This window comes from Madurella fahalii, assembly GCF_045866475.1.
Source record: "Madurella fahalii IFM 68171 DNA, scaffold_4, whole genome shotgun sequence".
Taxonomy (NCBI): Eukaryota; Fungi; Ascomycota; class Sordariomycetes; order Sordariales; genus Madurella; species Madurella fahalii.
The window spans coordinates 616,968-638,384 of NW_027263974.1; the positions used below are offsets into that span (position 1 = coordinate 616,968).

General features: G+C 54.5%; 5 protein-coding genes across 5 annotated transcripts; 2 read left to right on the top strand and 3 right to left on the bottom strand.

Annotated features, from left to right (window-relative positions):
• Positions 1-894: 894 nt before the first annotated feature.
• PTR2_2 (peptide transporter ptr2) lies at positions 895-5,531 on the bottom strand (the record flags this gene model as incomplete). The annotated part of the gene is made up of 7 exons (XM_071062609.1): positions 895-1,319; positions 1,380-1,681; positions 1,747-2,005; positions 2,071-2,668; positions 3,535-3,679; positions 3,762-3,928; positions 3,987-5,531. The coding sequence occupies 7 exons, from the start codon at positions 5,529-5,531 to the stop codon at positions 895-897; spliced, it is 3,441 nt and encodes a 1,146-aa protein (XP_070918710.1).
• Positions 5,532-8,661: 3,130 nt separating this feature from the next.
• MFIFM68171_07190 (Rieske domain-containing protein) lies at positions 8,662-10,439 on the top strand (the record flags this gene model as incomplete). Its single annotated transcript, XM_071062610.1, has 3 exons — positions 8,662-9,207; positions 9,255-10,139; positions 10,191-10,439. The coding sequence occupies 3 exons, from the start codon at positions 8,662-8,664 to the stop codon at positions 10,437-10,439; spliced, it is 1,680 nt and encodes a 559-aa protein (XP_070918711.1).
• A 176-nt stretch (positions 10,440-10,615) lies between these two features.
• Positions 10,616-11,661, bottom strand: SAT3 (Short-chain dehydrogenase/reductase sat3; the record flags this gene model as incomplete). The annotated part of the gene is made up of 3 exons (XM_071062611.1): positions 10,616-10,833; positions 10,892-11,506; positions 11,586-11,661. 3 exons carry the CDS (start codon positions 11,659-11,661, stop codon positions 10,616-10,618), a joined length of 909 nt encoding a protein of 302 aa, XP_070918712.1.
• A 1,108-nt stretch (positions 11,662-12,769) lies between these two features.
• MFIFM68171_07192 (Mid2 domain-containing protein) lies at positions 12,770-14,815 on the bottom strand (the record flags this gene model as incomplete). The annotated part of the gene is made up of 4 exons (XM_071062612.1): positions 12,770-12,902; positions 12,965-13,849; positions 13,923-14,525; positions 14,583-14,815. 4 exons carry the CDS (start codon positions 14,813-14,815, stop codon positions 12,770-12,772), a joined length of 1,854 nt encoding a protein of 617 aa, XP_070918713.1.
• A 5,011-nt stretch (positions 14,816-19,826) lies between these two features.
• Positions 19,827-20,558, top strand: MFIFM68171_07193 (DSBA-like thioredoxin domain-containing protein; the record flags this gene model as incomplete). Its single annotated transcript, XM_071062613.1, has 2 exons — positions 19,827-19,874; positions 19,944-20,558. 2 exons carry the CDS (start codon positions 19,827-19,829, stop codon positions 20,556-20,558), a joined length of 663 nt encoding a protein of 220 aa, XP_070918714.1.
• Positions 20,559-21,417: the final 859 nt, after the last annotated feature.

Genomic DNA, 21,417 nt, shown 5'->3' on the forward strand with positions numbered 1-21,417 from the left:
TAGGTGGCGTGGCTTGATGCGCTGCAGTGCCGGTCTTTGTTCGCCGGCCTGACTCGTGTCACGCGTCGAATCGCGCGCCGAACCAAGGAACCAGCCTCTGAAGCTGTATCGCGAAAGAACGCTTTCACTAATCCATTAATACAACAACATCCATGTTTGTTAATCTAGGGTTTCTACATTACCGTTACTTTACATTGAATACAACAACACAACGACAACAACCAAAAAAAAACATTAAAAAAAAAAAAAAAAAAAAAAAAAAACCGTGAATCTTGAGCCATGCTAACGAACGGGGTTGTGTTTTCACTGTACTCTTGAATTAAATTCCCAAAATCCATCATGTCGGAATACAACCAATACCGTAGCAGCCTGCATCTGAGCTTATGATGTTTGCCATGCTTTAAACCCGCTCCTTCTCCAGGCGTCTAGTCGATGACAAGGTTTTCGTGTGATGAGCATCGGATTAGCGTGATCCGAAACTTCGAGTGTAGTCCGATGTGGCGAACAGGATCGCAGTGCTGCTTCCCACTAAGGGACCCTAAGGTTGCATCGGTAGCGCAAGGTAGAGAGGCACGCCCTGAGCCTCAATCTCACTCCATGCTTCTAGTGTCTTAGAGCTCTACTACCCTTAGAACCCCCCCAAGTTACATGCACCTGATTCGCCTCCTGAACTCGGTCTGACTAGCTAATATTCGAGACCTTCTAACCCTATCCGAGCCTCTACTTTTCGCCGCCCTCCGCCTTCTCCTTATGCTTACCCTTGCCTTACTCATTCGTCAGCTCAAAATCCTCCACCTCGGTGTTGCTCACAAACTCCTCACGATCAATATGCCTAAACGTAAACCAGAACGCCACCGTCAGCACGGCGCCCACCATGGTCGGCCCGGCAAACGCCTAGATCAGGAACGGGTCCCGTATGGCGGGCGCCGTGGCCAGGGCGATGGCGGCGGCGATCGCCGTCGTGAACAGGCTGGGCGACGACACCAAACCCTTCATGTTCTTGGGCGACCGGCTGTACGCGATGCCGTACGAGGTGACGTTGACAAAGATCTCCGAGACGGCCGTGAGGACGATGGGGATGGCGTAGTACGCATACGAGACGGCCGAGAGCGTGTCCGCGCCCTCGGGCAGCGTCTCGGCGCAGGTCGTGGCGCCGTACCCGCACGGCGACGTCTTGTAGACGTGGTACTGCAGGATGGAGAAGCCCATCGAGCCGACGGTGCACAGCCCGAAGCCGAAGGTCATCCGGGCGATGGCGCCCCAGCGGATGTTGCGCCGCCGGAGGAACGGGTAGATGACGTGGTTCATGATGGGCACCGCTGGGGTTGGCGGTTAGTAAAGATGGAACGAGGCGGGGATCGGGGCGAGAGGGGACTTACTGATGACGATGCTAACCGAATTGAGGTTGTCGAGCAGGTCGTTGGGCAGCCCGTTCGTGCGCATGCCCGCGGTGAGAGCATTCGCCGCGGCGCCGAGACCGCCGTCGTTGATGTAGAAGATGGGCTGGAAGAGGAAGATGCCGCACGCCTGGAAAGTCCGGCGCACATCCTCGACGAACTGGTCGTCGTAACCGTATGCCTTGGTGCTGCCCGCCGCGGCGCGCACGCTCGGTTTGCCGTGCTCCCAGAACCCTTGCGGCTGATGCTCCTGATACCGCCGTGCCGGAGGCAGTCGCCCAGCACTTTGAAGACGTTGCCGAGGTCCGAGCCGCCGGGCGGTTGCTTGACGAGTCTGGGGTTGAGGTACCAAAGCAGAGGCGGCAGCATGAAGTACAGGATGGTGGGGATGAGGTAGGCGGCCCAGTAGCCGACAATCTTGGCGAGGTATGTGGTGGGGATGCCGAAGCAAGCCCCGATGTCGATCAAGAGGTAGAACCACAGCATGACGCCGTTGAGCGACTCTTCAGGGTCGACAATGACCTTCTCGCCGTCCTTCTCAATGACGTGGGCAACTTTGTGCGGGCTTTGGTCCATTACCGTTGGCGAAATATTCGGCTTGAACTGGGCTTTGTAACAGAATTATCAGTTAACAGGCCTTAACAAACACCGGCAGCCTCGCGGGTACACTTACAAGCACCAATTGCAAGCATATACAGTGAGAGCGCGAAGGGCCCGATGGCGTGCCCGGACTTCAACACGGGCGGGAGTGCCACGATGATCATGATGACGTGCGCGACACCGCAGACAGCAACACCCCAGCAAATCATCTTGAACCGGCCGTACTTGGTATCGGCCAACCAGCCAAACAGTATGGGCAAGGCGTAGGCGAGGAACTTGAACGCCTCGGTCATGGCGGTCGCCACCACAGAGCCCTTGCCAAGCGCGCCGACAGTGTATTGCGACCCAGGTGCGGTTGCACCAGCCCCGTTGCCATCGGGGGGAAGCGGCGCGCGGATGAAGTTCTTGTAGACCTGGAAGCAACCGTAGTATGATGCCCGTTCGGCGAACTCCACCGCGCAGAGGTAGTAGCAGGTGGCGGGCATCCTGCCAGCGACGCGGCGGAGCGTTGACTTCTCCTCTTCAGTTGGGAGGACGAGCCCATTGTAGGTTTCTCGGACATCATCTAATTTCTCGATGTCTGGGGTTGAAGAATCTGAATCCGGGAACACGGTAATATCCGCGGCCATCTTGACCGTGGGGACGTTGAAATTTGTTGCTGCATGGCCATCCTAGAGTGTTAGTACGCTGGGCGAATACTAGGTAACGAGTGGAAGCGGTGGGGAGGAAACGAGAGCAATTACCCATATCGACGAAATTCGCGACGCGGAGGGGATTGGTCTGGGATCGCGAGCGGTGGGTTTCGCCGGTTCAGGCACACGCCTAAGGTTGACGAGAAAATTGGGAATGAGATACCAGAAGACGGACAGATCAAAATTCCCTGGGCTCAGAGAAAAGCCTGGTGCCCGAGCATCGACCCTTAGCGCATAGGAAAGAGACGGACTGAGACTAAGGAGAACGGGCCTTTGGTAACTGAACCCTAAGGAAATGCCTTGTGGGCAACCTTATCTCATGTTCGCACATGCCGGCGATTTGGTCCTATCCACCATCTTCTATCCCACTTCACCCACAAGCTCTGCACCTAATCCAATGCGTTAGAACAATACCACCGACGTCTACGGCGGATCGAAAGCGTGAAGTCCGCAACGCTGGACCCTGAGCACCTTGATTAGATGGGAACGTGGAGGATTCAAATGGGGTTGCTTTGCTCGTCTATCATTTGTTGGCCATCATCTTCATCACGCTTTGACGGCTCAAGGTTAGCGTTTGGCTCAATTCTCGATGCTGGCTCGGGTCCCAACAACCATTGTTTTGTGCCTTGATTTATAGAAACCATTTAATACAATTGATCAAATCATGTCCCACTTTGTGCCGTTACCAGCCGTTGGCTTGGGTTGCGGCAGCCAACAGTCCTCTGGCCCGATTGCACCTTTTGACCCTCTCAGCCGGTGCTCAGTAGAGAAGAAGATCGCCCTCTTTCCTGCAGCTTCTCTGGAAGTTCTAGAGCAGGGTGCTTCGTGCGAAAGTGAGACCGTACCCGGTCGCGTCGCGCATTCCCGTAATCACACGCGGGGCAGCGGATAGGCGGCGGCTTCACATGGACCTGGATCTGGTGCTTCCTGAGGGCACTGCGATTCCGATACGTAAGGCCACAGCTCTCGCATCGAAACTTTCGGCTGCGCCTTGTTCAAAAATCAGCATCCAGGCCACCCTTTTCCTGCGGCCAGTGAAGGTGGTGACTAATAGTAGCAGGGGAAAACTAACTGCGCATCACTCGGAGGCTGAGTTCGCTCTAGAGATGAGCTTTCCCCATCCATTGACCGTGGGCGCTTGCCGTTCGGGTTGAGGTCTTCATGTCGGGCGGACACAGGAATGCCATGAAGAACGGATGCTAAGAATCGCTCAAAGGAATCTCCCGGTGGGAGGACGGCCTTGATAATCGTTAGTGCGTTATTGCTAAGCCCTGCTTCGCGGGCGTGGAGGGCTTACAGCTGCTACGCTGACGAGATAATGTTTTATCTCAGCGATGCTTCGCAGGTGCCCGCCTTGCGTGAATTTCTCAGCGACGGACAATAGCGCCGACGAAGCGGCGCAATTCGGCTCCGCGCGTCGGTATCGGGGTTCGAAAAACGATTCCTTGGACGACTTGTAGAACAACTTTTGGTTCTTTTCTTCGGTCTTGTATAACTTATGCCGCCTGGACGCAAGACTCCTGCCCGACAGGATGTAAACCAATTCGCCGATTTCCTCGAGGAAGATGAGGATGACGAGAAACATTGTCGTCTCCTCGAGCTTCGCCAACGCCTTCGGCACCTCGTCGATTGGTTGGCGCTGTTCTCCTTCTCCTCCCCCTCCTGAGGCGTTAGCTGCTGCATCAGTGGGTGGGAGAAGACTCGGAGGGCATAGACCGGTCAATGACAACCAGCTCGTAGATGCTGGATGATTCGAATAGGTTTGGTTGTCTAGTGAATTGATGGCGGCAAAATCTATATCTTCGTGCGATATCTTCATTAGATCGACGACGTTCGGGGAAAGATCGGGAAGAATACGACCACCCGGCTCGGAATGGAAGGGGGCGTTTTGGAAACAGGACATGTCTATGGTCTCGTGTGCGGATTGTTCGCTCAGTGGAAAGGTTGCGAATTCTGGCATGGAAAATTGCGTGGATCTAGCAGGAGTAACCCCGGCCACGACCGGAGCAAGCACCGGGCCGTTCGGCCGGATAGGGACGGGGATGAAGTGGAGATGGTCCTTTGCTTCGGGCCATAGCTCTCGAGAAAGAAGGTTAAAAGCTTCTCTCTCCCTCACATCCGAGATCGAGTCCCGCCAATCCCTCAAGCCAGCAAGGATGTAGCTCTTGTCGATTTTACCTCTCTTGTAGAGGAGCTGTGCGGTGGCGTAGGAGAAGCTCGAAAAAGCGAAGACGAGCGATAGGTCTCGGGGTCGGAAGCCCTCTAGTATATCCTTGAATAACTGAGCGCCTTTGCTGCGAACGCTCTGGGCGTCTGGGTAAATGTCCAACAGCTTGGCGATGAGGGGGTTTTCCATGGTCCTCGCCAGACGCTGGAACCGTTTGTGGTGGTACACTGTCTCCTCCCTGAGGCAACGGATGGCGGCCCACTGCGACCCCAAGGGTTGATGTTCCATGTCGGGGTTGGGCTCGGGCGCGGAGCTGGGGTCCTGGCGAGAGTCTTCAAGCAGATTGCTCAAATCCTTGTCCAGGCTATCGAACTGGTATTCCTGGGGAGGCAAGGAGATTGGGTATGCCGTCCCGTGCGCTTCTTGGCTTGCTGGATATGGCAATTGAGTGCTAGGAGAAGTAGAATCTGCACGGGCTGCTGGAGTTTCGCTTTCGAGTTTGTCCTGGTAGTGCAGACCGGCCATCAAGCCGTTGATCTCGGCAAATGCAGTTTCCAGGTCTCTGCGATGCCGCTCAATTGCAGATGGGGTTCCGCGCGCGACGCCGGCTGCCCAGGAGTACTTGGAGCGGCATTTGTCGATGAGGAACTCTTTGGAATCTTGTGTGGAAGGCATCTTGACAGGCTGGCGCCAGTCTCGGGGCATTATAGGACAACTAAAGGAGCGAAGTGCAGCCCCAACAAGTGCCGCAGCCGCGCGAGGCGTCAGAGACGAAAAGTAGGCAACGATGCAAAGTGTAAATAATGGTTCGCATTTTGGAGCGACCGAATCCTTTATTAACTAGTATTTTGTCTCCTGAGACGCCTCTCAGCGCCAAGAGCTGACACAGTGCAGCAAATGAATTGCTGAGCCCACAAGCTATTGACGGTAAATGCCCACCTGGCAAGATAAGCACTTAATTAAGGTAGGTAGTTATGGTTGAAAATCCAGGATTATGAGAACACCACTGAGGGCCATCACTGACCACGCGAAACGACAAATGACGGGTAGGCAAGTATCTTCCTCGAGTTCAATTGCCCCCTTTTTACCTCTGCGGTGCTAGCAGTACACAGTGTCTGTCATGGTTCGCGGACAGTTCTAGCTGCAGGTTCCAAGATTTGGGAGAACCGTTGTGGACGCCACCAACGAGGTCCCGCGGGGTCCCGCCATGTCCCGTGAGGTCCCGCCAGGTCCCGCGAGGTCCTGCCAGATGCTGCCAAGTCCCGCGAGGTCCTGCGATGCCATTAAGTGCCCACGGAGCTCCTTGATGGCCCTTCCAATGTCCGGACACAAGTCCTCGGCCCCATTGTTAGAAATACGTCATGGCGTCGGCAACTGTCGAGTGACAATTGGCGACATTGGACATGCCGTAGGCATATGACATGTATCGTGAAAGTTCCGCCGTGGCGGTGACACATTGTCGGTTATTCGTACCTGGTAAGAATGGTGCAAGAGGTCCCAATGGATAATTAGTGGATAATCTCGACAGTTGCGGGAATGGCGCATATGACACGCAACAACTAGCGCCAGGACGTTTACGCCAATTGGTGTCTGGTGGTGAAATTGGCACCAGCAGGGGCTGGCGTATCATGATATCCAGCGACACGGGGCAAGAGTCCCAGATGCCATTCTCCGTCGGGCTGTTGCCGGCAGCGACGGGGCGACGTGATGCTCATCCATGCGTTGCCAAGTTTAGGCACTTTTATCAGTTATTAGACTATCTCGATACGGGTACCTTGACGTGGTATATAAGAGAATTCCCACGTCAAACTCCAGGAAGACAATAACAACGAGCTTAAATACAAATATTCCAAGTTTCGCAAACACAACCAACGTTGCTACCGTCGCTAAGAGCTTGATCCTTATCGAGTGGAATGGACAACGTGCGCCCACAAGTCCACCAACCCAGCAACTGTGGGGCTGGGTGTGAAGACCAAGTGAAGAAGGAGACGGAAGGTACAGTTCTTCCCCGGATCTCAATGCCACTATAGAGACATTTCTAATCTAATTGAAACCAAAAGTCGCCCCCGTCAGCATGCTCTCTCTCTGGTTGAATGAACCGGCCGGGATTTTCAAGGACTGTTGGTCATCGGAACGCGTTATGAGCAGGCACGCAAATGCGGCAACACTTAATCACCAAAAACGGGACTTGTCAGGTGCTGTGTCGCTTACATAACGAGGCAATTGCATAATGGTGTATAATGCCTGCTTAGGATCTTGTAGACATTCGATTCGAATCACTATATCGAGAAAAATTCGAATCCTATCTTTACGCAATGACATGGATGTTTATGTACAGTACTAGAACTGGGCCTATTTATAGTAAGATGGGCGAAACATTTGACGAAGGTGCGGCACTTATTGGATTATACATTCGGATTTTTAGTCCTGTGCCTCAGGGTCATTATCAAAGAGCGGGTTTTGTTGTTTCATGACAAGAACAAATCCATATGATCCCCGCAACTCCTTCCAACAGAGGCCCATTGCGCTATATCCCAGATTCAAAAAAGATGTTATAACCTTAATATGGAGGCGGAGGTAGTACATGTGTAGAGTGGCTGTATATAAAGTTGATTTCAAAAAAGATCGCCAAGTTACCCCACCGAAGCATATCCCACAATTCTCGAGATACACCTCTGTCAAGGCCGAACCATCCCCTTCATAGCTAATGGCCTCTTTTCTGGCTTATGTTTGTGTTGGGGGGAGTGGGGGGGCAGCTGTGGCATTTAAGTTGCGAGGGTCTGGAAGTTGCTCCGCAGGGAACCTTACGCGAGCGATGCAGTTGGCCCTCGCTCCCTCCTCCTCCTTCAATTCCTCATTTTCTTTCTTTCTATGGTGCTGTGAAGTTCATGAAATGTTCATCGACAATCGAGACTACGGATAACTTATCTAATCAATCCATCTGAACTGGATTTTGTGGACTGGGCGGGCCGTGCTGAGGAGACAATGAGAGCACGACTTGGTTGTTGCGGTACTTATTACAGCCGCAAGGCATGAGCACCCGGTGTTGTTTGGAGGGTGGACATCTGCGTCGTTTAGATGGACAGTACAGTACCTGAGTGATGCAGCGGGGACAAGATCCAATCCAACAAAAGAACCGAAACATCCAGTTCGCTGATTTCCCCGCCGAATGGCCCTGAGAGCGACATTATGTCGTCATGGAACCAGAGAGTGGGTCTGGGCATTTATTTAACAGCCTCGAGGAAATTGTACCAGTAAAACCGACTAGTTGCAGCCGCAAGCAGTAATACCAGTAAAACCAGCCTCAAGGCCGCTCCGAGAGCGCCTGAGCCTTCTGTTGACAGTTTCTTTACCGAACTCACCCAGCGACATCATCCCCGCACTTGGCTTGCCTCCGCAGAGCCCTCAATTCTATTGGAGACTCGAACTCAGGTATGGCATATTTGGCCAGTTTTCCGCGACAAACAGCGAGACTGGCGGGGAGAAAGCTCGCCGGTGGGCAAACAGCTGGCGGGCGGTTTGCGATTGGTGACGTCACTTACACAGCAACCCGGCCATCACCAGCACCCATCACATATAACTTGGTCCTCGGAAATCGAGCCTTGATCCAGACCTTCAGACAACAATCTCATTCCCGGCCATCTCACTCCACCGCCATCCAACATCTATCCCGGCTTCAGCCCCTCTCACAAACTTGGTAAGCTCTATCATGTACATCGGCGCCGGCCTCGTTACACTCTAGGTACCTTACCTTACCTAAATTAACACGTGCCACAGCCAGCTCTCCAACTCCCCCTCGGTCAAAATGTCCACCACAACCACAACAGCGACGCCCTCGGACCCGGAGAAGTTCATGCACACCTCGGGCGGCACCGACCCGGTGTGGGTGCACAAGCAGCCGTACTCGGCGCTCCCGCAGTTCCCCGCGCTGGCGCAGGACCTCAGCACCGACGTGTGCGTGGTCGGCTGCGGCATCGCCGGCATCCACACGGCGTACGAGCTCGTGGCGCGCGGTAAGCACGTCGTCATGGTCGAGGCGCGCGACGCGCTGAGCGGCGAGTCCGGCCGGACCAGCGGCCACCTCACCAACGACCTGGACGACGGCTACCTGGAGATCGCCAAGAAGCACGGCGAGGGCGGCGCCCGCATCGCCGCTGAGAGCCACGCGTGGGCCAGGGATCGCATCGGCGAGCTGAGCAAGGAGCTCGGCATCGAGTGCGAGTATCGGAAGCTGAGGGCGTACGATGTGAGCCAGTATGGGCGGGGCAGTGACTCGTGGGAGGGCGAGATGAAGGAGTTGAGGGAGGAGGCGGATATGCAGGCGAGGCTCGGCATTGAGACGAGGTTCGATGTGGGTCTCCCCGGAAGCGCGATGGGGTTTTAACTGACGTGGAATAGGAAAACTTGACGGTGCGCGGCTGGACGGGGAAGCCGGACCAGAGAGGTGGGCTGATTGCCGAGAATCAAGCCACGTTCCACCCGACCAAGTACCTCGCCGGCGTGCTGGCCTGGCTCAAGCAGCAGCCCAACTTCCAGTGCTACACCCGGACGCGCGTCATGTCGGTCCACGAGAAGGGCGTCGAGCTCCTCGGCATGGGCCACAAGTCGGTCGAGATCAAGACCGAATCCGGCCACACCATCAAGGCCGAATACGCCGTCGAGGCCACCTGCATCCCGCTGCAGAAGCTGTCCATCATCACCGAGCTGGAGTACTACCGCACTTACTGCATCGCCGTGCGCGTCCCCCGCGGAAGTGTTGAAGACTGTCTGTTGTATGACAACGCCGAGGAGTACAAGTATGTCCGTCTGACAGCATGCGATGATAAGGATGATTACCTTGTCGTGGGCGGGTGCGATCACAAGGTCGGCCAGGAGGAGACGCTGCCGCGGTTTGATGAGCTCGAGACCTGGACAAGGGAGCGCTTCACTCAGGCCGGTACGGTGGATTACCGCTGGAGCGGCCAGATCTTCGAGCCGGTTGACTACATGGCATTCATTGGCAAGAACCAGGGCAACGACAAGGTCTACATTGTCACGGGCGACTCTGGAGATGGCCTGACGCACGGCGTGTTGGCTGGGCGGTTGATTGCTGACGAGATCGATGGAGTCTCGAACAAGTGGGCGTCGCTGTACAGCCCCAAGCGTCTGGGCAGCATCTTGAAGAGCCTTCCCAGCATGGTTTCACATGACTTGCAGATTAATACCCAATACAAGCGGTTCCTGCAGACGGATATCACCGACATCGAAGACCTCGTGCCCGGCAGCGGAGGCGTCTTGAACCCGGTGGGTATATTTAAAAGGCTTCTCGGACTGAACGGGACTAACCGTGAGCAGGCAACCGGAAAACCCCTGGCGGTTTACAAAGACGAGAACGGCCACGTGCACAAATATAGCGCACTGTGCCCTCACTTGAAAGGCGTAGTTTGCTGGAACGATGCGGAGAAGAGCTTCGACTGCCCCGTCCATGGCAGCCGGTTTTCCAAGGATGGTGTCTGTATCAACGGCCCGGCCAAGGCCAACTTGCCACCCGCCGACAAGCCCGGCGCGGTAGACCAGGCAATTGCTACCGGCGCAGGCATGTAGGCTTTGAATAGACCTCAGGGAAAGGTCGGCGTCAGGCGCGGAAATCGGATGTATTAGTTTATATTGGTTGATTTTCATTGAACTACCTGCTCATCCTGAACTTGGAATCTTTTGTGCTGCCAAGTAGATGCCGGCAAGACTCTCTCAGAGCGGCAAATATTGGTCTCAGCTATTACTTAGTAAGACGATAGCATCACTCCAAGCCGTCCACCGTCGTTCAACAGCACCATACCGTTACAGTAGGCTCCTGGGCGGCTGGCCAGGTACAGCACGGTACCGGCCATCTCCTCCTCACTGCCAAAGCGACGAGCAGGGATAAATAGCCTATCTTCGAAGGCCTCTGTGCCTGGGTCTCGGTTTCCGATAAGACCTTGAGCAATATCCGAGGGAAACACTAGAACATAATGTAAAACTGAGCTCATTTGACCGGGGCTTTACGACGAGACACTTACATCCCGGCGCCAACGCATTCGCCCGGATCCCATACTTTGCCAAATTTGAGCTGGCCTGCTTGGTCAGGTGGAGTATGGCCGCCTTGCTTGCCGCATACGACGGGGCTGACATGGGCATGCGGCTGAACGCGGCGATGCTGCTGGTGACGATGACCTGGCTCTGGATCGAGGGGACGTCGCTGCCGGCCTTGATCGGGGCGCCGAAGCCTCCCTTGAGCGCCATCTTGTTCCCGGCGTCGAGCAGCTCGAGGAAGGCCACCATGGTGAAGAAGGCGCCCGTCACGTTCACTTGCATCGTCTCCGTCATCTGCTCCATGACCGCCTGGTCAAACATCCGGGCGCGTACCTCGGACACGCTCAGGTCCGGGTTCCAGGCCGCGCGCGGACCCAGGACGCCCGAGTTGGCCACCAGCAGGTTGATGTATCCCACCTCGGCCGTGACCTTGTCGACCGCGGCCTGCAGGGACTCCTTGGAGGTCACGTCGCACTGGACGGGGACCAGCACCGAGGGGAACTCGTTTGCCGCATTGACGAGCACCTCTTGGCGGCGGCCTAGGATGTAGACCTTTTTAGCGCCGTTGGTGGCAAGGGCGCGGGCCATGATTAGGCCGATACCTGTGACAAGGGTGAGTGGGATGAGGGGAGGGGACGGTGCCGCGTGCTACCCGCCGGGGTTTGGTAGGGGATGGCTGACCGGTGCCGCCGCCTGTAATGACGGCCACCATACCGTCAACGCGGAAAAGATTGGCTGCATCGAGGTTGGATGCCATTTCAGAGATTATCGCGGGATTGGCCGATAGGGACGGGGATGGGATCTTGAGAATATGACGATATCTCGGGCGGTTTCAAATTTTCAATTAGTACTAATTGTTATAACCGGCACAGGGATGATGAATCGCGTAGTCCCAGAATTCAGTCCGGTGTAGCGAAAAGAGGACGGACGGCGGGCTTATATTTCCTAATTGTCAGCGGCACAGGCGGTCGAACTACTCGGGCGTCAACCTGTAGGAACTTCAGCAACTCCGGTCCCGGTGTCAATGCATCGGCGCCCGACTCATTTACTAATTAAGCGCTCAGGAGGTGGCGAAAAAGGAGAGGGAAAAAAAGGGCTCGAGCCAGGCATGGTCGACTAATTCCTATTTCGACAATTAATAATCACTTCTTTGTCATTCTGATTTTTATCGCCATTGTTTCCATTCCCGGCGATGGTTGTTGGTTTGAACCCCGGCCCCGCACGCTGAGGTGAGGTGGGGATCCCCGGTCCTTGTCCTCCGGGCGCTAGCCGGCGGGGTATGGGCGAGCTCAGGCCGCATCGGTGGTTCCCAAGAGAAGGAGCTTAGCCGCCGTATAATACGCTGGCAAGATACGAGGGTCTTAAAGCTCTCTCGCTAGGTCGCGTGGTAGTCTAGGATGCAGCGGCGGCATCCAAAGATGAGCGCTGACAAGGACGAAACAACTGAGGTAACAGGTTGATGCACACCCTGCGTGATGCTACATCAAGAATTTGCCGCAATCAATGGAGGCTTTCAAACTGGGTTTTCCGTAGGGATGACTGTTGAGGAATGGCGTTCAACTGCGGTTCCCAGAACTAATTAGAGAGTTGGTGATAGATCCAATTCGGTCTGGCAAACGTCACGCAGATCACGTACAGTAGGTAAAGTGAGTCAAGTGACGAGAGTAGGTACTTATCACCGATTGCGGTCCATCCGAGGTCCTGATCATAGGCCTGGCAATGTGCATTTTGATCTATTCAACAAACTCAGAAGAGGGGTATATGAAAACGTAACAACGCAAAGAGATTAAACAACTATCCATCATGAACGACTCATCGTAAACCGCAACCTCAGACGTGCCAGCGGCCCACTGCACGTATGAATCTCAACGAGCCGCGCCAGGCTTCATCAATCCTTGTCCCTCAGTAGCAGCCATCGGGCTCTGATACTCGCTACTATCGAATGGCATCCCGTCTTTCTTAGGGACAGGCGCATACCTGTGCCGCTTCACCAAGAACCTGTTTCACATCCCGTTAGCCAATTGTTCAACAGCAAAGCGGACGGCGCCGGGCCGACTTACCAAATAAGCACAGCAACGGCAATCAAGAAGGGCACGCCCAGCCCGACACTCAGGCCGATAATGAGCTTGTTATCCACGCCGCCAGTCTGACCATTGAGGAACTCATCCACCGAGTCTTGGTCGTCGTCATCATCATCATCACCGTTGCCACCTCCCGGGGCGGGCCTGCTCGTCTCGGGCGGCGGCGGCGGGATAAAGCTGACCGGCGAGCCGGACGTAGCGCTCACTGCCCGGACCCCGTCGCCAAAGGGGATCGGACTGGCAACGCTGAGGACGACCGAAGCCGGGAATGTCGGCTCCTCTCCGGGCGCGACGGCAGTGACCAGCGTCCTGGTCGTAGTCCTGACCGAAGTGGTCTGCAGGTGCACGGGGCAGAGGGGAACGCCCGGCGAGGCGCAGCCCACGGCGGAGAGCTTCTCGACCGTGGTGAGGGTGACGGTTTCCAGGTCGGCGTCTTGCCGGCCCTCGATCGGCGGCGGGGTGGCGGTGGGCGTGGGAGAGGGCGTCACCGTGCCGGCGCAGGCGTCGAGCAGGGTGGTGTAGAAGATGGGGATGGTAAAGGAGGGCTGCGGCCCCCACGTCTCGCCGAGCGCCTCGACGGTAGCGCCCGCTGCGGCGCCCAGCCCCAGCGTGTACTCCTCGACGAGCTTCAGCCGGCAGTTCTCCTCTTCCTCGAGGTCGGCGCCGGCCGTCACGTTGGTCACAAACTCGGCGAGATGGGCAAAGACGCCCATTTCCATGCCGGCTCCGACATCAAGGATATCCTCGAATACGCTCGGGGTGCCGACGGAAAGGCCGGCGTGCATACCGACGCGGAGGATGGCTTTGAGAACCGCGTTGGCGGTGGTGACGGTGACGGGGAGGAACTCGAATCTGGCGCCGTTGCTAGCAAGGGGGGAGAACAATGTTAGCGAGAGAGCCCGGGGGCCAGAAACTAGGGGTGAACAGAGAGAGTTACAAGATAATATCGGAAACGTTGCTGCTGAAGAGGGCGATGTGAAAACCCGCGGGATCTTCTATAGCGAGATGGATGCCCGTCGTGAAGTCGATCTCTCCCTCCACGCTGAGAATCAGGTCCATAGTCGCGAAGACGCCGATCTCCAAATCTTCCGAGACGCCATAACCCAGTGGGGTCTGGGATTTGAACAAGGGAATGGTCAATGTCGTAGCTCCCGTGATTTTAGTGCCAATGAGCATGTATAGGTCCAGGTAGTCGATTTGGAACGTGAATTGGATGTCCGGAAGGGGTGGCATGTCGATGTCAAAATCGAGGTCAATGGTAAAGTTGTCAAAGCTGAGGTCGTCCAAGTCGTCGGGACCGAATACTGCCGATATGACATCTCCAAAGAAATCCCGGACACTTGCAACCGCCGTTTCGGTCATGCTCTCAACCTCGTCCCCGATCTGCTCCGTGACGTTTCGGATCATCTCCCCCGCGTCAAAGTCGCCTGTGATCGACAACTCTGCAGTAGCGTCGGCTCTGATGTAGCAGGTGACGCATCGTACTTCGATACCCACCTCGGCCGTGAGGTTCTCATTTCCCGTGTCAAATTCGTGGGTGCTGGAAAGCATTAGAGGATCACGCCCGTTTGCAATGCCCCGTGATGTCGTAACTTACTAGGAGAATAGAGGTGCTTCTTCCCAGCTCTTGTCGATGCTTGTACTGTTCCGGAGGGGCTCGTTTCTGCGGAGGATCGAAGCAACACGGCGATGGATCTCTCGGACTGTCCCCTCGGTTGAGGTGCCGGGGAGGTTGCGTGTCCGGACTGCAACTTCGGGTTGTGGAGCAATAGACGCAGCAGCGAAGCCCGCTGACCAGACAAGGGCGGAAAGGAGAGAAGAGGCTTTCATCCTGGCGAGTAGAGGTAGGCCGGCCGAACTGGAGTCCTTGAGAGCCTCCAAAACACGTCCATGATGGACACCGTCACTCTTTAGTACTCGGTAACATTTGAGGAGAGAGCTTCTTCGACTTAGCTACCTAAATCGGTCAACCGGGTGTAACCCGCCCCCAAAAGCGGCCCGGACGAGGCTGAGGGCAAAGCCCGGGATGCTCGGTAGGATCATCCAAATGTGACCAGTCAAGAGGTTGGGACGACATGCAGGGGTTGGGCTTGTTTGTCTGATCCTAAGCAACACCCTGGGTAGAAGGGCGGCGTGCCGCATAGTCGCATGTTGTTGGTAGCAGAGTGGGACTGGGGTTTGGGGGCTGTGATGCATGCAAGAAACGGCTTTAAGGGACCTACTCAAATCCACCGTGTCATCCGATTAAAATAACGGTATCTAACCGCAACTGGACCTGCCCTACCATGCACAAAGCTGCAACCAAAATTTTGTAGCGAGCAATGCAGCCTGGACTGCGAGAGTGCTACACGCTGAGCAATGCAGTTCTAGGTATGATTGATCTTGCCGTAATGTAGAGCCCAACCTTCCGCGCGACGACGTTGACACCCTTGAAGAAATTATCGACAGAGGGCGTATTTCGAAGTTCGGGATAGCTTCAACCCGCGAATATCATATCATTTTTGCAAGTATCTAATAGAGGAGCATTGCTGTCCGGGCTGTTTTGCTTGCCACACATCTTTTGGTATGGCTTCCGAATGTGGTTGGACACTGTCCTGCTAATATGGCTACCCGCTGGAGCCAAACAGACTGGATTTAAGGGGTCCAAGGGCTCCCGAGGAGGGTCGGAGGATTGGCCCCGCTGCTTGGCAAGGCTTGAGCAGGGCTTCGTGGCACCCCCGGAACACCGATTATGTTGCCCGAAGGAAGCAAAACCTTGCGTGATGGTGCGAAATTCCACACCTTGTACATGCAGTAGCCTCGTGATGTGGCTATATCTGACCGCTGAATCATCGAGTAAGAGATTGCATGCTGCCGTCGCGTCCGGCATAGCCCGCGTTGGAGAGCAGCTCGATTAATATCACCCAAGCTGAACTTAACCTACCAGCTTTTGGGAGGTGGCATTAGGCAACACTGCGCCGCGAAGAGGCTATTGGCCTGCCGCCGGGAGGATGCGTCTCGTCTGAGGTTGCGAAACCTGGGGCGTTGGAAAGCTGCATGTGCACGACAGGGGCCCCGCAGAGACGCACAACGTTGCCCAGAAGGTACGTGTAGCTAGCGTACTTGTCTAGGCTGCATAGAGAAGACCAGCCACTTGATACCAAGAATAACTCGCTCCCGCACCGGGCCGCGGCTCTGCCCAATTTGAACAAAGATGGGAAGAAAGATATTTCACCTTAGACTCTACGGGTCGGCGTGCTCCCGACGTCGGCCGGTTCGAAGCTAGGGACGCTAGGGTCCTGGGTCCTCTACATTGGCCCTAACCACACCGCCGCCACTGCGGCCGAGAAAGAAGGGATTTCAATATCGAGAGGTCATTGGCCAGTATCCTGACGGGAGGATTAGAGTGAGCCAGGGCCTAGAAGGTCGGCTTTGTAATGCCCTTGCCGGCACTAAGCATTTGCTAGGAGATGAAATGAGGTTGATGTGCGATTTTCCGACCGATCAACTCCAGGACCTCAAGTATAGCTCGATGCTGGCTCGGGTGGGTACCTTATGAGGGGATCTGTCACTACCCAGACTGTATATAACCCAGACCATATAGCCCAGCACTGGTAATTAGGAGATGCTGGTAACAATCATGGTGCCCAGCTGGGCATCATTTGTTACCGATATTCTAAGCGCTGGGCAATGGCTAGGGCATAGAAACATCATGAACAATGCTCACCTAGTCCGGCTAGGAAGGTAATTAATGCTGGGAGTTTTGTTGATGAAAGGAATGAAAAATGACGATCGATAAAGAAGCCTTATAAATCACTGAGAATATCAATGAGACTGTGTTTACAGGTGTCTACTTGTGATAAGTTTTAGTGGCTATGGGCAGGGGAAAAAAATCTTTTCTATAGCGAAAGGCTTCCATTGATGGAATACCGAGAAATACCTAGATATCTAGTGTACCTTTATGCGATCTATCGTACTAAGATGCTTTTATTGCGCCTGCCAATTGATTAATTATTATGACTACACCGAGCCTTCGGGATCAACGTTAGACACGGATTTACAGTACAGAACGCCACAGAAACCGGTACAGACTTAAGTTCACGCATAGGCAGCCCGACACCCCGGTCACCGGGTGATGGAATTTTTATTCAATCTGCAATTGAAGTTCTCAAAAACCATATCAAATTCCATTAGATAAGGTACTTAAAGTACTAAGTTATCTTAGGTTAGCCTTTGGGTTCTCCATATTCACCGGTTTCCCCGTCATCGCCGCAGACCCGCCCGAACTGAGCTCCGGTTTCATCTCATCGATACTTATACCTGTAGAAGTCCTCCATCAACGCCATAGGTTTTGTTCTATCCGTAGTCGCGGCAAATTGTCACATGATCTCCCGCCACGAACGACTACCTGTCAGCGTGCTGAATCGCCGAGATGACGCAGTCTATATAACGTTAGGTAGTTTGTGACCTTAGCATAGAGGCGCAATTTGCTCCACATAACAACACTCTACCAAGAAGTTGCGAGCGCCCAATAAGCCCTAATCTCTCATCTAAGCATTTGAGGGCCCTCTACTTCGTAATCTGGAGCGGAAGCCACCCGCAACTCCTTGCCCTCCTCAGCAAAACCTGTAAGCCCGCTGTGTACGTGCATAGTATGGTAGCTGTCGTCCAAGCACAGTGACTCGGATATACCTGAGACCAAAATAAGGTAGGATATCGAAGCAGCTCGAGAAAACCAGTATCATTACCGAAATTATAGCGTTTCATCTTCTTCTTGAGCCGTGCCGGCGAGGAGGACCGAAGAGTGTACCAGCGAGGCCGACTTCCCAGCGCATCCGAAAGCTCGTCTTGCATACTCTAGCTGAGAACAGCATCCATCAAGCCGCCACTCAGCAATCCCGCCGCGCCCCTACGCATTGACAAAGGCCCGCAACACGTGGGCCATGGCAAAATCCCAGAAGCTGTATAGTACCGAGCCAAGCGCCTCGGACGCGCGGATGCGCGAAGCGGCCGCTGCGCACCGCTGCGCAAACTAGCCAGCCAGTGACGGCCCCCAAATCGCGATACACGAGACATCCACATATACATAGCTCCAGCCGCAAGCGCGCTAACTGATAGGAATCTAGTATTGAGCTCATAATTACCTCCCAGTCCGGCCGCACCTCGAGGTCGCGGCTGCACGTTCAGCGGCTCGAGCCATCCTCGGTGAGGGCGTCAGCGGTGCTGGAATGTAGTGCTCTAGGTTTGTTGTCCGTCTGCTGTCTGGGTCGCTATCACTGATCTGGCGGTAGCCACGAGCACCTCGGTTACGTCGGCGCTGCATCATGGCGCCGTGCCGAGAATACGAACGACTCCAGGGTCAAGGCAACCAGCCTTTGAAGAAGTTACGCATGGCGCAGTGGGTGTCAACAGAGCCAAGTCGGGTTCCAACGCCGCACATCTACAGTAAGCATAATTTGTGGAGCGGGCGCGCGCGGATCGGGGCCGTCAATTGAGGAATTTACATAGTAACCAAACTGCGTTGTAGCGGACCCGTGGAAGAGGTGGCTCGGTATTGCGTCGATGCCTATGTCAGGATCAGTCCGATTGGGTTCGTTGTTCATAGTTTATCTCGTATCTCCTGTTTGTATCTAGGATGAGAGAGATTCCCGTCGATTATAACTTCGGGAGCGCGGCCTCCGGTCCGGCGTTAATTAACAAGTGAGGCTAGAAGGATCGAATCTTGGACCGCATCCGGCACTCAAGGCAAGGCCCAGCATTCTGCGACGGTGGTTCTGGACTCGACAGTCTCTCTATATCAATCAGCTGGCTGCATAAGCGAGCGCGAGTACCAAATAAATGCTGCCCTTAAGAGCGAACAGATCTGGCCTCGGTCCTCTCGAAGGACCGAGTGTCCGGCCTCCTCCCTCTTGCTCATCTCGTCTCGGAGACTTTTAGGGTACACGTTCCATAAAATTCCTCCGCCTCATGCACGGATAGACATATCCCTAATACGCTCCGCTCCCTCACGGATAAATTCCGTAGCCACACACCTCAAACTGCTTTTGCCGTCGGTGGCGATAGCTCTTCTCCTCAAGTCATTCTTAACGCCGTCTATCCCAGTCACTGTGAGACAGATCTTGGTCGGCAGTACGGTGTGATATCCAAAACATTCATGTCACCCTACTTGGTACTCTCACATGGCGAGGAAAAGTTTCAGAAAAGTTTCCGAAAGTTCAACATAAGGCGCACACCAAATTCCTCCGTGCGTGCGGACGTGCTCGTTGACGGCAAATAGGACCGCAGCATCCAGATTGTTTCAGGGTAAGCAGGAACCGGGCAAGGTCCAGCTAATGTACCCAAGTTCCTATGGAGCTGCTGAGCCTTCTGTTAAGAAGGGTGCTAGCCGAGAGCATGGTTTTCGCGTACAAAGATTGTCCGCATTAACAAATGCTACAAGGGGTCTTGGCTGTACGTTGGGGGTGTCGTTCATTTTCTAAGAGTCACCCGCTGTTGCCTAGAAAACATCTCATTGGCCAACGTTAAAAACAGGAGACTGGCTCCCACACGATGCCACTGCGTTTGCCAGTTACAGCACGTTCCCGCCCACATCTACCCCTGCATTTCTGGCACTTTGTTCTTCCGACCACCCTCCTTTCCATCCACAGCCATTAAGAGCAGTGAGCAGTCATTCAGCGAATTTCAATCAACTCGACGGCTGTCTCAGAAAGCCTAGTTATTGCGCTTGCACGCGCCCCCCTTCCCCTATTTCCTTCAGTCTTCGCCAACCGAGTAGCACCACTATTTTTGGGGGGATCACTTTTGCCACGACAGGTTATACGCCAGCGTGTGACAGAGCACACTCACGGTTTGTCACTCCAAGATGGTCAACTTTACCATCAAGGTTGTATCTGACAACGTCTGCCCCTGGGTACGTCGACAAATTGCGTACTGGTTCACCTAACTTCCCATTGAGCGCCGCAGACCTAATGAACAATAGTGCTACATTGGAAAAAGAAAGCTGGAGAGGGCCATAGAACTCTACAAAAAGACGTACCCTGGTGGGAGGGAGGATACATTTACCATATCCTGGTCCCCGTTCTACCTGGACGAGACGTCGCCGGAGCAGGGTGTCGCCATCCTGGAGCGCTTCGCGCAACGGTTCGGAGCAGAGCGTGCCGGTGCATTCCAGGAGCGCCTGAGGATCCTTGGGACGCAAGAGGGCATCAACTTCAGCTTCGCGGGAAAGCTCGGAAATACCCGCGACTCGCACCGGCTGATCCAGCTCGGCAAGACGAAGGGGAGCGACGTAGAGAACCGCATCGTGACGGAGCTCTTCCGGGATTACTTTGAAGGCACGGGTGACATAACCAGCTATGATACACTCATCGGAGTGGCCGTCAAGGCCGGTATTGACGGGGAGGAGGTGAGGGAGTGGCTAGAAACAGGGAAAGGGGGGAAGGAGGTCGACGCTGAGGCACAGGAAGCGAAGAGAGCGGGGATTAGTGGCGTGCCTCATTACACTATTCAGGGTAAATGGGAGGTTGATGGTGCTCAGGATATTCCAGTTTTAATGGAGATTTTTGTAAAAGTGAAGGAGGAGACGCAGGTGTAAGAACAAGGGCGGAAAAGGATGAGCGGTGATTGATTGATGGTAGATCAGACAGGACTAGGATAAAAGAAAGAGAGACCGCTTGCAGATTGTTTCGGTGCAATGTGAACGGACAGAGGTTTCGGTTCAAAGGTTTCAGCGATGAAGAAAGTTTGTGCCGTTATGTTGAGATCCGGAGAATCTCTCCCAGCTTCGAATATAACCGAGCAATGCGAGCATGCCGGTGTATGAGTCGACCGTCTCGATTTCCAGGGGACCGGCAAATCCTTATTACACTCGTGATGCGTAACGATATGCATTAAGATTGAGTGACTAATTATCTATCAGTGTCACGGGGGTATCTCAAAGCCTGGGCAGGGCAACGAACTCCGTGCCCGAGGGGTAAGAGTCAAACCTCTGTTGCTAAAATTTTAGGTCGGTTAAGGCGTCGGGCCCTAAGCTATCAGAGCAAGGTTGCCGTATTCACATGGCTATGATCGGACGAATGAGTTTGCATGCCCGCACACTCATTGATTTCTGCTAGATCTGGTGGCAACGTAACCAAGCTACCTTAAGGTAAGGAACAAAACGGGGGGATTCATCGGCACCGGGTTGTCGACCGCGATGATCGTGTCGTTTCTAGCGTGCAACCCATGTTGCTGCCATCTTCTCGGGATGTACGTGGAATGATTAAAGTAGCACACAGCAATCGAGGGCTCTGAGGTGCTGACGCTGTGAGAGCTTCACCGCGAAGCCAACAAGGCCGGCGTGACCACCGAGTCCGAGAACATCCGGGTCCTGATGAAGCTCCATCCGCCACATGCTCAGTGTCTCTAATGCGACGCCATCAATTTCACTAGATATTAATCTTTGTACACAGTTT